This window comes from Miniopterus natalensis, chromosome 2 (genome assembly GCF_054644295.1).
Source record: "Miniopterus natalensis isolate mMinNat1 chromosome 2, mMinNat1.hap1, whole genome shotgun sequence".
NCBI classification, from domain to species: Eukaryota; Metazoa; Chordata; class Mammalia; order Chiroptera; family Miniopteridae; genus Miniopterus; species Miniopterus natalensis.
The window spans coordinates 182965176-182982448 of NC_142082.1; the positions used below are offsets into that span (position 1 = coordinate 182965176).

Consider the following 17273-nt stretch of genomic DNA (forward strand, 5'->3'; position numbering starts at 1 on the left):
AGGCTTTCGCTGGCGGGAAAAAGTTTTCACCTTAGAAGCGAGGAATCATTCTGGATCCTTCCTCCAAAGGGCGAAGCTTCCAGACCCAGGCCAGGGAGCACTCGGGAAACTCCCGCTTCTCACTTGATTCCTGACAGGACCGGCTCAAGTTCCTGCTGCTGATGCGGCCGCCAGGCGGGCGGGCAGGTGGAGGTTGCGAAGGCCCCTCGCCAGCCTCTCACTCCTCACTCGGAGCCCTGGGGCGGAGTCGGCTCTCTGGACCCGCCCCCTTCCCCCCATCCCCGCTCAGGGGGTGTCTCGACGCTCACTCAGCCTGGTCCTCTGACCACTGCCGCTCACGTAGCCCGGCGGCCTCGCGGGCTCATTCCTCATCTTTGCGCCATAATCTCCGCCCTCCGCTTTAGAGCCCCGCCCCACGGCTTGGCGCAGGCCCCGCCCCTTCCCATCTGAGGGGCGGCCGGAGGGGCCCAGGTCAGGATGGCCGTGAACCAGAGCCACACGGAGAACCGCCGAGCGGCCTTAATCCCTCAGGGTGAAAGGTGCCAGAGGGGAAGCCAGGGGCCTGTCAGAGGAGGGAGGGGGCAAAGCGGACAACGCTGGCCGCGGGCAAACTCTCAGCGAATCAGGGACTTTCCCGCCTTTTCCGGCGCCTCGCGCTTAGCTCCGCCTCCTACGTTGGTGCGCGTGCGCGTGCGCGTGCGCGTGCACCGCCTGACGCCTGTTACGCGATGTGGAGGTGGCTGGAGCGGGAGCCGGAGCGTGTGGGCTTCTGTGTGTGTTGGGCCGCAGCGCTCTTCGGGGTGAGTTAGGACGCGGCGGGAGCGCCGGGATAGAGAGACAGAGGGGTGCGCGTTGTCGCCTCAGAAGAAAGGTGAGAACGGCCTGGAGGTAGCGGGAGCTGGCGACCTTTGTAGGGTACCAGCTGTGGCGTGCCCCGCCCCCCACTCCGGGGAACAAGGCCCTGGACTTGAGGCGGAAGAGGCATGTGTGTGGAAAATTCTAGAAAGATCCCAAACTATCCGGGGCCTCTCCTCGCCATCAGAACTTCCCAGAGCCCCCTCCTTGGCCTCAGCCAGGGAGAAGCTTGCCCGTTATGGAGAAGATCGGGACCAAAGAAGAGCCGCTTAGGAAGAATGGCGCTCCCTGGGCATCCCTGGGCGCTTTGAGGTTTGCACCAGTGGCTTTGTGCGGTGCCTGCTCCCCCCTCCTCTGGCCACAGTTGGATTCAGTCTGGAGGGAGTCGGTTTTTCCCTCCCCACCTCATGCCTCGACTCCCCTCCTTTAATTACCCGGCCCCCAGTTTCTCAGAGTCCGGCTTTCTCCGGGCCAAGCTCCTCTTAGTCATGCTCCTCTCTGCTGCGGTGGCCTGGCAGAGCGGCCCTGAACCCCAGTGCTGTGCTCAGGTGAGACTGAGCCCACCTACGTCGCTTGGAATGCATTTGTCAGGAAGACCCATTAAGACAGTTCCAGATGCTGATGTCCACATCTTTTTTATATGCTTCCTTCTCCTGACTATTTTCTTGGCAGATTTACACGGGCCGCCAAGGCTGTGCGTTCTGCCTTGCTCCCAAAGGACCTCTAGCCTTTCATTTTTGTAGTAGGAGATGATTGCTCACACTCTGACCGAGATGTCTCTGTGCACACTGGCCCAGGGCACTTTGTCTTGTGTGCCTGTGACACTGTGCCACGAAGCACTTCTGATCTGGCATTTGGGTGTCTTCTCACTCCGACTACCTACCGGTTTGTCTCTGCTTTTCTGTTTGTGCGTGGAAAGCAGGGAAGGAAACGTGGTTTTTTTTTTGTGTGTGTGTGTGTGTGTGTGTGTGTTTTAATTATGACAAGCCAGTTTTATGGTCTTTTGAATTACCTCCATGCTCTTGAATATTTAATCATAGCCAAGCACTGTTCTAAGAATTTTATACTTAAAACCACTTTGTTCACAATGAGGATCAGTAGTATTTCCCTCATTTCACAGGTGGAAATTGAAACCAAAAAAAAAAGTAATTTGCCTTGGGTTATATGGCCAGTGCCATGTGTGAGAGCTTTAATTTGGGTTTCAGTTTAGGTACTGTACATCAACTCCTCTACTCCTGCTGTCCCTAAAAAGTAAAAGGACTAATTCTGTTTTCTGCTCATCAAAGAAGGCCCTGCCAGGGCTGTGGCTTCCTCAATAGAAACTACTTTAAAAAAATATCTTGAGGGGAGAAGGTTGGTTATAGTTTGACTTCTGCTTGTTCACAATGTGCACTTGAGAACTTCACGGCTTCACTGTGTTTTGTGGAGACGTTTTTCCCATCCCAGCTGAGAAATCCCAAATGTAATGGCCAGACTCTCCTAGTAAAAAGGAAAGACATTGAGCATTTAAAACAACTCATGTTCTAAAACTTGTGCAGTTAATATCATATGTATTTATTGTAGAAATATTAGAAAAAAAGTTTAAATTACCCCAGCTTCCAACATCTGGTGCTGTTTACATTTTGTTGTGTATCCTTTTGCACTTTTCCCTATGGAAAAATACTCCCCCCCAACTGCTTTGCAACTTGTTTTTCTCATTTACCAATATATTGAAAATGCTTTCCAGTATCAATATCTACATTATTATTTTCAGTGGCTAATATTCTAGTATGCATAAATCTTTGCTCAAACCCCTCTCTAGGATATTCTGGTTTTAATTTGTCATTGCCATTGTGAGTGATGCTGCAGTGAACATAGGAATGCAGATAGCTCTTTGATATCCTGTTTTCACTTCCTTTGGATACATACCCAGAAGTGGGATTGCTGAATCATATTGTAGTTCTATATATATTACATTGATGATTTTTTTTTTAATGTATCTTTATTGATTTCAGAGAGAGGAAGGGAGAGGGAGAGAGAGAGATAGAAACATCAATGATGAGAGAGTCATTGATTGAGCCCGCAACCCGGGCATGTGCCCTGACCAGGAATCGAACCCCGATCGCCTGGATCCTAGGTCAACACTCAACCGCTGAGCCATGCCCGGCCGGGCACATTGATGATTTTTATGTGTTGAACCATCCTTGCATTCCAGGAACAAATCCCACTTGGTAGTGGTGTATAATCCTTTTAATGTGCTGTTATATTCAGTTAGTAGTAGTTTGTTGAGAATTTCTGCATCAGGATTTTTCAGAGATATTGATCTGTAGTTTTTTCTTGATTAAACATTTTTCTAGTTGCTGTAAGCTTTTGATTAGATTCTAGAGTTCTGGATTTTTGGCATTCTCTATTCCTCTATTTTTGATGACTCCCTATATTTTCACAGTCTTTTAAAAAGCCATTTTTTATATACTACCACCACTTTAGTTCTAGTTCTTATTACCTCACGTCAGGACTATTTTTGGAGCTCTAAACTAGCCCCTGGATATACCACCATCTCCTTGATCATGTGACTGCCCAGCTGAGACAGCTGCAGCTCACAATTCCTCTTTGCTTAGCAAATGATATCTCTAAGCTCTAGTGCCAACATGACGTTCCATTTTTATCTCACTGTTCCTCCCAATTTTACTTCCACACTGTTTTTTAAAAAAAATATGTTTTTTATTGCTTTTAGGGAGAGAATGAGAAACATCAATGTGAGAGAGAAACATCTACCAGTTGCCTCCCGTAGGTGCCCCATCCAGTAATTGAACTCACAACCTAGGTATGTGCCCTGACCTAGGTGTAATCGAACCACTGACCTTTTGGCTTATGGGACAATGCTCCAACCAACAGAGCCACACTGATCAGGGCCTTCTACACTGTTGTGAATCCACATAAGTAGGCTGCTTCCAAATATGTAGTTTGCCTTCTGCATACCTCTACTAATGCCGCTCCTGCACCCTCAGTAATGCTGTTTGATTCTCATCAGAATTGTACCCTACCTTCACAACCCTGCCCACTGAAACACTATTCATTCTGCAGTGGCCAGGTAACTTAGCTGATTAGAGCATTGTCTCAAGGTTGTGGGTTCGATCCCTGGTCAGGGCACATTCAAGAATCAATGCATAAATAAGTGAAACAACAATGTTTCTCTTTCTCTTTCCTTTTCTCTCTCTCTCTCTCTAAAAAATCGCTAGAAAAAAGATGTTGAAACACTATTCACCCCTTAAGAATAAGCTCATATTTCAATCTTTCTTTAAAGTCATTACTGATTACTTCAACCAAAACTAACCTCTCCTTCCACTTAGTTGCCGTGACATTTTTGTGCCATGTATGTGATGTATGTCATATTGCTTGTGTTATGACCTATATTCATGTTTTCATTTGCTCATTCTTTCAATAAATATTTAGTAGCACCCACTGTTTGCTAAGACTGTAGTGGCAAAGAAGGCAGGCGTTGTCCCTAATGACCATTAGAAAAGACATTGAACAAATCCACACATATAATAGTTACTAAGAAAAAACCCCCAATAGGATTCTGTGAGTGAGAGTAGGATGAATCCAAGTTTTTCAGCTTAAGAGTGAGGGGAGCCCTGGCTGGTTTTGCTCAGTGGTTAGAGCGTTGACCCACGGACTGAAGAGTCCCGGGTTTTGTTCCAATCAGGAACGCATACCTTGGCTGCAGGCTTGATCCTTGGCCCTGGTTGGGAAATGTGCGGGAGGCAACCGGTTGATGGGTCTCTCTCACATTGATGTTTCTCTCTCTCTCTCCCTTCCACTCTGTCTGAAAAGCAATGGAAAAAATATCCTCGGGTGAGGATTAAAAAAAAAGGGAGAACATGAAAGGCAAAGAGAGTAACATGTCAGGATTCTGGAACACTCTGCATGCCTTACCTTCTTTAACGTTTCCATTAGCACAGTGCTTGATAGTTACTGCACAAGAAGTATAAGAATTAATGCATAAACAGTAAGAATACAAGTAGCTTTATAAGAAAAAGAATCTAGCCCTGGCCCTGTGGCTCAGTTGGTTGAGCATCGTCTGGCTCACCGAAAGGCTGCTGGTTCAATTCCTGCTCAGTGCACATACCTAGGTTGCGGGTTCCATCCCCTGTAGGGGGCGTGCAGGAGGTAACTAACTGAGGTTTCGCTCTCACGTTGATATTTCTCTCTCTTCCTCTCTCTAAAAAAATCAATGTTGGAAAAAAATCTTAAAAAATGATACAAGAAAAAAAAAATGATACAAGATTTCTGACTGATTTAAATAAATGCAATCGAAATTTAAAAAGAGAAAGAATCCAGAGATAAAGAAGAAGAATAAGTGTGAATTGTCAGAGAATAAAGGCATTTAAATTCATTTTATGTCAATGAATAGTAATAGTAACAATAGCTAACATTTATTGAGTGCTTGTCCAGGCTAGGAACTGTGCCAAGAGCTTTATGTTTGTCACTTTATGTAACTTCTAAATTGTGTGCTCTCTGCCCTTTCTTTTCTGCAGTGTTTTGAATCAGTGTCATGATGTGAACCTCTCCTTCCTACAGCAACCAAGGGGATCCAATCTCTTTAGTGGTACAAAGAATGGAACGCTGTTTCTCACTTCATACCGGGTAATTTCTATTTCTATTTCTACTTCTACTTTGATCTGATTAACTCTGCATTTGTTTTCCTTAAAATGGAGAGAGGTTAACCATTCAGTTTCAAAGTGTTTTAAAACATTTGCACTTTGAGGTTTTTCATGTTGAAGAATGATGGAAGAAAATGGGTGATGCTTCTCAATTAGGCCAGGATGCCAAAACAGTCTTACCCTTTGAATTGCTTTTTATGTCTCAACCCATGGACAAATTGCATTCCTTTTCCAAAGTTTCTTTCCTCTCTTAGGTGATCTTTGTGACTTCACGCTCAGTCAATGATCCCATGTGTTCTTTTATGATGCCATTTGATTTGATGAGTAACTGCACTGTTGAACAACCAGTGTTTGCCCCCAACTACATTAAAGGAACTGTTGAGGCAGCTCCAGATGGTAAGTGTTTACACTCAGAAGTGTATTTTTTTCTCAAAAGCTTCCAGAAGTTTAAGATCAGACTTGCCATGTTGGAATTCAAACAAAAGAAAGCTGCCCTGCTTCTTTGGGTAATGCTTCTGTCAGTGTTTGCGGTGGTCCTTCAGTTACCAGCTGTGCCAGCCTGCCTCTTAGTGAATGTGTGCCATTTCTTCCTCCAGGTGGCTGGGAAGGACAGGCTACTTTTAAATTAGCCTTCAGAAAAGGAGGTGCCATCCAGTTTTTCCAGTTGATGATGAGAGCTTCCTCTGCTGGTGAGCAATAATGATAAAACTATTAAGCACTTTGGGCTTTTGAGGCTTTTGAATTGAAGTAGGACTGTTAGTTACCCAGTTAAGATTTTCTGGTCTCTGTGAGTAGGCAGTTGGTAGTTGCACATGTATTCAGCAAGCATTTCCTGAACCTACCTACTATGTGCCAAGTACAGTACTGCCTGCTGGGAAAACAAAGATTATTCAGTCTCTCCCTGTCCAGAAGGAGTTTGCAGTCTAGTGGGAGCTTCAGTCAGACACCTGAATGACTAATTGTACCTGATAATCTTTTGTCCATCTAAATGCTGGTCTCAGATATCATTGACTAGTCTCTTTTCACACTAGGGAGCCCCGGTTGCCTTAGCTCCTCTTCTCCTGATATGTCTTACTGTCGTTTCTTTTCTCTTGCTTTGCCTTTGTTTTTCTTAGGCTTGAAGGAAGAGGTACTGTCAAACCTTATAGCACTGCTCTAATGGATGTACCGGAGAATTCTTTAAAATTTTGACTACAAATAATTTTTATGATATATTTTTGTTCAGTCTAGCCTCACTCCATGATCTTCACCTTTTTTTAATTAAATTTTTTATTTATTGATTTTTTTAGAGAGAGAAAGGGAAAGAGAGAGAGAAACATCATTTGTTGTTCCACTTATTCATGGGCTTACTGGTTGATTCTTGTATGTGCCCTGACCGGGGATCAAACCCAGAACCTTGGTGTATGCCCTGAACAACTGAGCCACCCAGCCAGGGCCCAATCTCTCACATTTTGTACTCCAATCCTACTGGACTTATTTGTCCCTTGTTCTCTCATCTCTGAGCCTTCATGATATTTCCTCTTTCTGGAATGCTCTTTCCCTTTTTCCCTTGCCTTCCACCCCCAACTTCAAACTAGTTGAGATGAACACAGTCTAGTAGAGACAGACATGTGCAAATATGTTATTTTACATCATGTGATGTAATAGAGATGTGGGCAAAGTGCTAGGACACACAGAAGGATGGAATGAAGTTTCTAGCTTAGAAGACTAACTGGATCATGATGTTATAAACCATGGTCAAGAATATAAGAGACCGTCTAAGTTGGAGAGGAAATGAGTTTAATTTTAGACCTAGTAATACTAGCTAACATTTATTCAATGCTTACCGTGTACTGAAGTGTTTCCAAGCCCTTTACATGTGTCTATTTAATCCTCACAAAAACCTTATGATGTAGGTACTAATATTATCCCTGATTTCTGGCTGGGGAAACTGAGTCAGTGATGGTTACATAATTTCCCAAAACTATACAGTTAGTAAGTAATGGAGCTGGACTTTTGAATCCTAAACCTACTCTTTCTCTCTTATTAAACATTTTATTTTGGAAAAAAAAATTATCAAAAATTTGCAAGTATATTACAATGAGCTCCCATGGACTCTTCACCTAGATTCACCCATTAACATTTTCCCACATTTGCTTTATCTTTTTTTTTGGCTTTTGTTTTTTTTTAAATATTTGGAAGTAAGTCACAAAGATCGTTTCCTTCATTCCTAAAAATTCGAATGTGTATTTCCTAAGAATAAGGGCATGCTCTTATTTAGTCATTGTACTTATCAAATTCAGAAAATTTAACCTTGAAGCAATACTTTTATTTAACATATAGTTTATTTTCAAATCCAAATGATTGGTCCATTACTGTTTCTAATTCTAATAACACTTTTCCCAACACAGGTTCTAATCCTGGATCATACATTGAATTTAGTTATCTTATATCTTTGTTCTCCTTTAATCTGGACTCAGCCTTTCTTTGTCTTTCATGACATTGAAATTATAAAACGAGTACAGGCTTATTGTCTTGTACAATGTCTCTTAATTTGGGTCTGTCTGATCCCTTATGATTATATTCAGATTGAATTTTGGCAAGAATACTATATAAGGAATGTTATGTCCTTTTGAGCCTACACTCTTAACCTCTGTACAGGTGTGAGGTACATGGGAACGCTAGAAGCCAGTGGACATGCAGCGCAGAGCTCCAGAGATGAACTGTATCTAGGGACTGATTTGGAAATCTTCATCACACCTGTCATCTCTGGAGCCATGTGATTGATGGGCTCATTCAGTGACTTAAGGATGGTATTCCAAGGGTCCTCAACATTTAAGGAATAGGCAAGGCGGAGTGACCTGTAATGAAGATTGAGAAGGGTAAACTGAGAGATAGGAGGAGAACCAAGTGAGTTTATTATCCCAGAAGTCGAGAGAGGAGAAAGTTTCAAGCAATACAGAATGGTCATCTGTAGAAACATTTGGTAAGATGAAGACAAAAATGTGCATAGTGTGTGGAAACTTGAGTTTGCTGGTCTTAGCAAGGGAGATTTCAGTGAAACACTGGAGAAGAAAGGTGGCTTAAGGGCCATATTATAGGAAGCTGAGGAGTAAGACAATTTTTTAAATTTACCTCTATTGATACAGTTAAGGAGTTAAGGTAGATAGAAGGGTTAAGGAGTTCACAAGCTGTAATCAGTCCACAGCTCTTTATGATCCAGAAGGCAGGGAGATCTGGAAGCCTGACACTGAATAACAGGGTGTCCTAACAGACAGGTGGAGTACAGCTATGGGGAACCCAGGGTAAGGGGACCCTTGGAAGTCCCGTTTCTCTTTGCTTCAGATGTCTGGGGAACTTAGGGCAATTGCATACTGGATCTTGAATTCCTTCTTAATTTTTGGCCTCATAGTACTCAGGGGCGCTTGTTTTTAGGATTATAGGCTAAGGGTGAGGCAACTTTTGGGGATCCTCTTTGTGCTCCTGTTGTGATCTGTTCCTTGGCCTGCAAATGTAGGCAGTTGCACAGCTACTTAGAAGGATTTAGGCAACTTATGTGAACTTGTCCCAGTGTCTGGAACTGTTCTGGGTCCGATGTATCTTGGCTTAGGTGTGGCTACCTACCCCTGCTCCTTTGGCAAGAGTCAGGGCTTGTGAGATGGGCTTCCTTGAGGCCCTTGGAATTAATTACCCGTCATGCTTCATGATCTGATTTATTGAAGATTCCCTTCCCCTCTGCAGGGTGGATTTGTCAGGGCTCTTTGAGTTATGTTTTTAACACATATATATTGAATACTTATTGTGTGCCAAACTCTAGGTAAGGCGACTGGAACACAACAGTGAATAAGACATACGTGGTCCCTACCTTTGTTAAACTTAGTCTAATGAGAGTCATATAAAAAATAAACAAATATATAAGTGAATAAAATTACTTCTTCCAGAAAGGGCTACTGATAGGATATTGAAAAGGAGAATAATGGGTAAGGAGGACTACTTTAGGTTTATAATGAATTACTTAAAATAACGCTAATTATTTAATGAGATAAACCCCAGATTATCAGTGGTTTAAGACAATAGACATTACTGCTTATATAAAGGCCAGTCAGCAGGGCTAAAAGGGGAATCTGTTTCACCTAGTTCTTCAGGGACCCAGGGTAATGGAGTCTCTGCCATCTTTAACACATGGCTTCCATGGTGTGTTGGATAGCTGGCAGAGAGAGGAAGAGAGTAGATCTTGCCTGGGAAGTTTTCACGGTCCAGGCCTGGAAGTGGTGTACGTTACTTCTGGACATATGCCATATGGACAGAAATTAGTGCAGTAGGCCGATAATGACTGCCAAAGATATCCTTGTCCGAATCCTCAGAACCTGTGAGTGTTATCTTATTTGTGAAAAGAAGTCTTTTTGGATGTAATTAATATAAGGATCTTGAGATGAGGAGATTACCCTTGATTATCTAGATGGGCCCCAAATGCCATTACAAGTGTCCACAAAAGAGAGATGCTGAGCCCTGCCCAGTGTGGCTCAGTGGTTGGAGCGTTGGCCTGCGCACCAAAGGGTCGCAGGTTTGATTCCCTGTCAAGGGTCTACCTGGGTTGCAGGTTTGCTTCCTGCCCCCGGTTAGGGTGTGTGGGGGAAGCAGCCAGTCTATGTGTCTTTCTCACATTGATGTGTCTCTCTTCCCCGACCCCCTCCACACTCTCTGAAAAAGCAATGGAAAAAATATCCTCGGGTGAGGATTACCAAAAAAAGAGAGATGAGGAGGGAGACAGACAGAACCGCTTTCTTCTGTACCACACAGACATTAAATTGGTCTGTAATGGATGTATCTTGTCAACTTGATAAAATTTCTCACTTGGAAATTTTTTCTGAATACCTATTATGGTAAGTGTTATGCTGAACTCTAAATAAGCACAGGCAAATAAGCCACAGTCTCTGCCCTCAAGAAGCATAGATTTCAGGACAAGGGCGATGTATATTCTTTATCTTGTATGCTGGAAACATAGTTGGACATTCAAGTAAGGTGATAGTTAAATATTTTGTTGATAGCTGCTATACATCTGACTTAAAATAATTGAGACCTTATTTTGCCAAATTTGTCTTCTTAGCTGCCCAAGGAGTTCCACTTCAAAGTGTAAATTACTGGTTTGGTGTTCCAGGACTGTATGTCATTTCTGGGCAGGGGACTGTGATGCGCAACCAAGAGAGGCCTTGTCAAGGTAAAGTATAGCAGAGAGGTTCTTCCTGGGAGGTGAAAAAGTATGCGAGGGGCTCAAAGATCTATATTCACTGTTAGCTTGCCTCCAACTCTGCTGCAGGAGAAGCATCAGAGGTTTGGGGGTTGGAAAATGGTTGAGTCCATGACCTCATTTCCAGACTGAAACTCAGTGGCAAGTCAGCAAGTTTCAGGCTTACTTTTAATTATAATGTACAGATATGGAAGAATACTTGGGCAACTCCCATTATTGGGAATAGTCATTTCCTGCTTTTAGCCTGAGCAGAAAACATAAGATCTTGTTTGCTTCCCCCTTCCCATTTCACACAAGCATAGCCATTAAGCTTGTACCGTGCCCTTCAATATGACTAAGGACTCCAGTCCTAGGCTTATGCCCTGTGCCCTTTAACAGTTGTGCCTGTCCACAGCTGCTGAGTCACGTTCCTGGGAGGTGATCACTGATTCTCAGATGTTGTCCACTGCTTACAAAGGGTCTCCTAATAGGCTGCCAACAGACCCCAAAATGTGGGTTCTTTCTTGGGTTCTTCTTGGAGCATGACGTGTATGTCCATTGGCTTTTAGCTTTGTATACAACTGAAGGATACTTATTTGTAATCTTAATATTTACCTTAGTTTTAAAAGGTTATTAAAATGTAATACTCAAGCCCTAGCAGGTTTGGCTCAGTGCTTAGAGCATTGGCCTGTGGACTGAAGGGTCTTGGGTTCTATTCCCAGTCAAGGGTGCATACCTCAGTTGCAGGCTCAATCCCCGGCCCTGATCAGGGCATGTGCGGGAGACACCCAATTGATGTGTCTCTCTCACATCGATGTTTCTCTCCCCCCCTTCCTCCCTCCCTCCCTCTCTCCCTTCTAGTCTCTCTGAAAAGCAATGGAAAAAATATCCTCAGGTGAGGATTAAAAAAAAGTAATACTCAAAATCTGAAAGTGTTGCTAACATTTCATAAAATTTTTTTTATTGAGTTGAAATTTACATAAGAAACAACCATTTGAAAATGTACGTATTTGATGGTATTTAGTATATTCACAATGTGGTGCAACCATAAGCTCTCCCTAGTTTCGAAATTTTTCATCACCCAATAAAACACCTCATAATTCCCCACTAAGTAGTAATTCCCCACTGTCCCCTCCCAACATCTCTTGGTATCTCTAATCTGCCATTTGTCTCTGGATTTGCTTATCCTGAATATAACACTTAAGAGGAATCATACAGCATGTGACCTTTTATGTGTGGTTTATCTCACCTAGCATAATGTTTTTGAGGTTCACCCAAGTTTTAGCATGTATCAGTACTTTATTATTTTTGTGGCGGACTACTATTTCACTGTGCTTATGTACCACAGCCTGTTCATTCATTCATCCATTGATGGACATTTCACTTGTTTTCATCTTTTGGCTGTTACAAATACTAGCTGCTATAAACATTTGTATGTAGGTTTCTGTGTGGGTGTAAGTTGCATTTCTCTTGGTTATCTACGTAGGATTGGAATTACTGGGCCATATTGTAATTCAGTGTTTAATTTTTATTTATTTTTTTTGTTAATCCTCACTCAAGGATATTTTTTCCATTGATCTTTAGAGAGAGTTGACGAGAGGAAGAGAGGGGGAGAGAGAGAGAGAGACATCAATGTGAGAGAGACACATTGATTGGTTGCCTCCTGCATGCTCCCCAACCAGGGCTGGGAATTCAACCTGCACCCCAGGTACGTGCCCTTGACCAGGACTCGAACCTTGACCCGTTGGTTCGAGGGCTGACACTACAACCACTGAGCCCACAACCTGACTGGGAATCAAACCTGTGACCTCCTGGTTCATAGGTTGATGCTCAGTCACTGAGCCACTCTAGCCAGGCTGGAATTTTCTTAATTTCCATTTTGGATTGTTTATTGCCGGAATTATGGATTTTAAATTAGACTCTTCATTTTCAGGTAAATGTAGATTTACATAAAGTTTTATATATATAATACAGAGAGATCTCTTATACCTTTTACTCAGTTCCTCCCACTGGTAACATCTTGCAGAATTATAGTACAATATCACAACCAGAATATTGACATTGGTACAATGAAATTGCAGAACATTTTCATCACTACAAGGATGCCTCGTGTTGTCTTTTTATAGCTACACTTTTCTACTTCCCTTCCACAGCCGCCGCCTCCTTAATCCATGACAGCCACTAACCTGTTCTTCATTTCTATAATTTTGCCATTTCAAGAATGTCATATAAATGGAATCATACAGTATTTAAGTTTTGGGGATAGACTTTTTTTTTTAAACCACTTTTTTTTTTAGTATTTTTTTAATTGATTTTTTTAGAGAGGAGGGAGAGAGAGAGAATCATTGATGACAGAGAAACATCAGTTGGCTGCCTCCTGCACACCCCCTACTGGGGATTGAGCCTGAAACCTGGGCATGTGCCCTGACCGGAATCAAACCAGTGACTTCTTGGTGCACGGGACAATGCTCAGTGCACTGAGCCTAGAACTCTTCTTTGTTGGGAAATTTTTGATTACTGATTCAACCTCCTTATTAGGTCTATTCAGATTTTCTATTTCTTCATGATTTAGTCTTAGTAGGTTTTGTGTTTCTAGGAATTTTTCCATTTAATCTAGGTTATCTAATTTGTTGGTTTACAGTTTTTCATAGTACTGTGTTATAATCCTTTTTATGTTTGTAGAATCAGTAGTAATGTTCTCCTTTCATTTCTGATTTTAATAATTTGAGTTTTCTTTTTTTCTTGGTCAGTCTAGATAAGTTTTTTCAATTTTGTTGCTTTTTCCAAGGACAACTTTTGGTTTCATTAATTTTATCTATTGTTTTCCTATTATCTATTTCATTTATCTGTGCTCTAATTTTTTAAAAATATGTTTTTAGCCCGGCCGGGCGTGGCTCAGAGGTTAAGCGTCGACCTAGGATCCAGGCGATCGGGGTTCAATCCCCGGTCAGGGCACATGCCCGGGTTGCGGGCTCAACCAATGACTCTCTCATCATTGATGTTTCTGTCTCTCTCCCTCTCCTTTCCTCTCTCTGAAATCAGTAAAGATATATTTTTTAAAAAATAAAAAATAAAGAAATAAAAATATGTTTTTATTGATTTTAGTGAGAAAGGGAGAGGGAAAGAGAGGGAAACATGAATGTGAGAAACATTGATCGGCTGCCTCCCAAACACACCCTGACTGGGGCATGTTCCTGGACCAGGAATCAAACCCGCAGTACATGGGACAACACTCAACCAACTGAGCCACACCAATCAGGGCTATCTGTGCTCCAATTTCTCTTATTTCTTTTCTTCTGCTGGCTTTGGGTTTAGTTTGTTCTTTTTCTAGTTCCTTAAGTTGTTAAATTAGGCTGTTGATTTGAGATTTTTTTTAAAGGTGATATTTTGTTTTTCCTTTTTTTTAATTTAATTTTTTTATTTATTGATTTGAGAGAGAGAGAGAAAGAAAAAAAAGAGCGAGAGTTTGTTCTACTTATTTATATATTCATTGGTTGATTCCCGTATGTGCCCTGACCAGGGACTGAACCTGCAACCTTGGCGTATCACAATAATGTTCTAACCAACTGAGTTACCTGGCCAGGGCTTGTGTTTGATTTTTAATGTAGACATTTACAGCGATAAATTTCCACCTTAGCACTTTTGCTGCATCCTATAAATTTTGGTATGTTGTGTTTTCATTTTCATTTGACTCTAAGTATTATCTCATTTCCTTGTGATTTCTTCTTTAATCTATTAGTTGTTTTAAGAGTATGTGAATTTTCACAAATTTGTGAATTTTCCAGTTTTACTTCTGTTGATTCATAACTTTATCCTATTGTGGTTGGAGAAGATACTTGGTAGGATATCTATCTTTTTATAGCTATTGAGACTTAACTTGTAGACCAAAATATGGTCTGTTTTGGAAAATGTCCCATGTGCAGTTGACAAGAATGTGTATTCTGATGTTTTTAGGTAGATTATCCTATATATGTCTGTTAGATACAGTTGGTTTGTTATGTTTTTTAAGTCCTCTATTTTCTTACTATCATCTGTCTCGTTTTTCTGTCCATTATTGTAAATGTAGGATATTGAAACCTCCAACTATTAAGGTGGAACTATTTCTTCCTTAATTTCTGTCAGTTTTGCTTCATATACTTTGATGGTCTGTCAGTGTGTAAATGTTTATAATTGTTTTATCTTTTTGCTATATTGAACATTTTAATAATATGTAATTTCCTTCTTAGTCTTTGTTAATTTTTTAAAAATTAAAGTCTATTTTGCCTGATATTAGTATAGCTATTTTCCTCTCTTTTGGTTGCTATTTGCATGGAATATCTTTTATTACCTTTTTTTTTTAAGTAAATATTTTTATTTTGTCTTTTTCCCATTCTTTTGCTTTCAATCTATTTGTGTCTTTGTATCTAAGGTAAGTCTCTTATTAAGTCCCAGTGAGGCTCAGTTGGTTGAGCGTCGTTCTTGCACTGAAAGGTCACTGGTTTGATTGCCAGTCAGGTCACATGCCTGGGTTGCAGGCTTGATCCCCAGTCAGGGTGAGTGCTGGACGCAATTGATGTTTCTCTTTCACATCAATATTTCTCTCACTTTTTCTCTAAAAAAATCAATGAAAATGTCCTCAGGTGAGAATTTTAAAAAGTATTAAAAAATTGTACAGTTATAATCGTGATTACATAAATATTAACAGGTATTCTACAAAGAAATACATTAAAATATTAAGTTTTTGTATTTGATGATTGCATTATAGATGATTTTTAAAAATTTGTCTTTTTTCTATTTTCCAAATACATATTACTTCTTAAACAAATATTACTTTTTTCATAATCAAAACAAACTTTGTCACGTAAAACATGTATCTCTCTATACACAGCTATAAGTAATGCAGAGATATAACTGTAGGGTTGTTTTCATGTTAATTTGAATCCCTCCACTACAGGAAATAATAAAGCCTTCAGCTGGTGGTGGCTGAAGGATCTGGCTTTACCATTATTCTGCCTGATTCCCTTCCTGTGTTAGTTTGCTTCAGCATAATTTTCTTTCCTTCTCAGCTTACCCAGTTGTTGTCCATGGGCCCCAACCTGTGAGACATGGAGCCCCACCAGGGACATATGGAACCCCTCCCCCAGGATATGGAGCCCCTCCCCCAGGATACGGAGTTCCACCAGTGGGATATGGAGTCCCACCGGTGGGATATGGAGTCCCACCAGTGGGATATGGAGTCCCACCAGTGGGATACGAAGCCCTGCCAGAGGGACATGGAGCCCCACCAGAGGGATCTGAAGCCCCACCCATGGGATGCAGAGCCCCACCAGCTGGAAACGAAGCTCTGCCTGTGGGATATGGACCCCCACCAAATGAAGCCCTACCTCCGGGATATGACGTTTCACCTGCTAGAAATAGAGCTGGGTTTCACAATTCTGTGGCAGCCCAGCCGGCTAGATATGAGGCTTCTCTTCCTTCTACCTCATCTTCTCAGGCCCATTCACCACCTCTAAGCAGTAAACCCTGAAGACTCACCAAGCAAAGTGGCACCCTGAAACTGCAGTCAGGATAAGAAGGACGACTCAGGTATGTGTTTTAAAGGCCTTTCTCAAGTAGTTGCCCAACCCTTTGGAAGGGTAATCTTAGGGGGAAAGTGAAACTTTACTTCTATGCCTAGATTTTAGAAGCAGAGTCAACTCTTGATAAGATGGGCTACAGGAGAAATAGACTTGTAGGGCTGATTTTCCAATAATTTGGTTGACTTTGGGTTGCATTTTTAAAAACTATGTTTTTATTGATTTTAGAGATAGAAGAAGGGAGAGGGAAAGAGAGGGAGAAACATTGATTGGTTGCTTCCCATACCCACCCTGACTGAAGGTCAAACCTGCAACCTGGGTATGTGCCATGGAGTTGAACAAGTGACCTTTTGGTGCACAGGACCATGCTCTACCAACTGAGCTACTCCAGCCAGGGTTGGGTTCCATTTTTTAAAAATATATCTTGAATATGGCTATAGAAAAAGCTTTCTGCTCTTCTCCCCTCCCCATCCAAGAAAAATTTATTATGCTCAGTTTTCTAGACACTAATATATGCGTTAGAAATATCAAGTTGAATACTTATTTTTCACAGCATTTTTTATATTAATGAAAGGATGGAACAACCTAAATTTCTAATAGAGATAATTTCATAAATTATGGCATACCCATACAGTGGAATATATTATGCAGCCATTGAAAATGATGTCTATCGGTAGAAAAGCCTTCTTTAAGAAGACCAAAACCAATGAAGCAATAAAGGAAAACATAAATAAAATAAATATAAATTTGACTATATTGAAAAGATAGGCAACAGACTAAGAGAAAGTAATTTCCAATATATATAATAAACAAATAACTTTTAGTTAGAATATATGAACTTCTACAAATCAACCCAAAAGAAAAATATACAAAAGATAATTAATACCCTATTAACTGAGGCAGTAGAGTGGCTGGCCAAGAAACATTTGAAAAGATGTTCATTCGACTCAACTAGTGTTAGGGAAGTGCAAGTTGAAATGAGAAACACTTTTTATTTCCAGAGATTTACAGATA

The 17273-nt window shown here is 41.3% G+C and overlaps 1 protein-coding gene across 1 annotated transcript; it reads left to right on the plus strand.

Moving 5' to 3' along the window:
- The first annotated feature begins 477 nt into the window (after nt 1-477).
- WBP2NL (WBP2 N-terminal like) lies at nt 478-16210 on the plus strand. The gene is made up of 6 exons (XM_016210294.2): nt 478-539; nt 5373-5481; nt 5753-5894; nt 6095-6187; nt 10585-10695; nt 15750-16210. Exons 1-6 carry the CDS (start codon nt 478-480, stop codon nt 16208-16210), a joined length of 978 nt encoding a protein of 325 aa, XP_016065780.2.
- Nucleotides 16211-17273: the final 1063 nt, after the last annotated feature.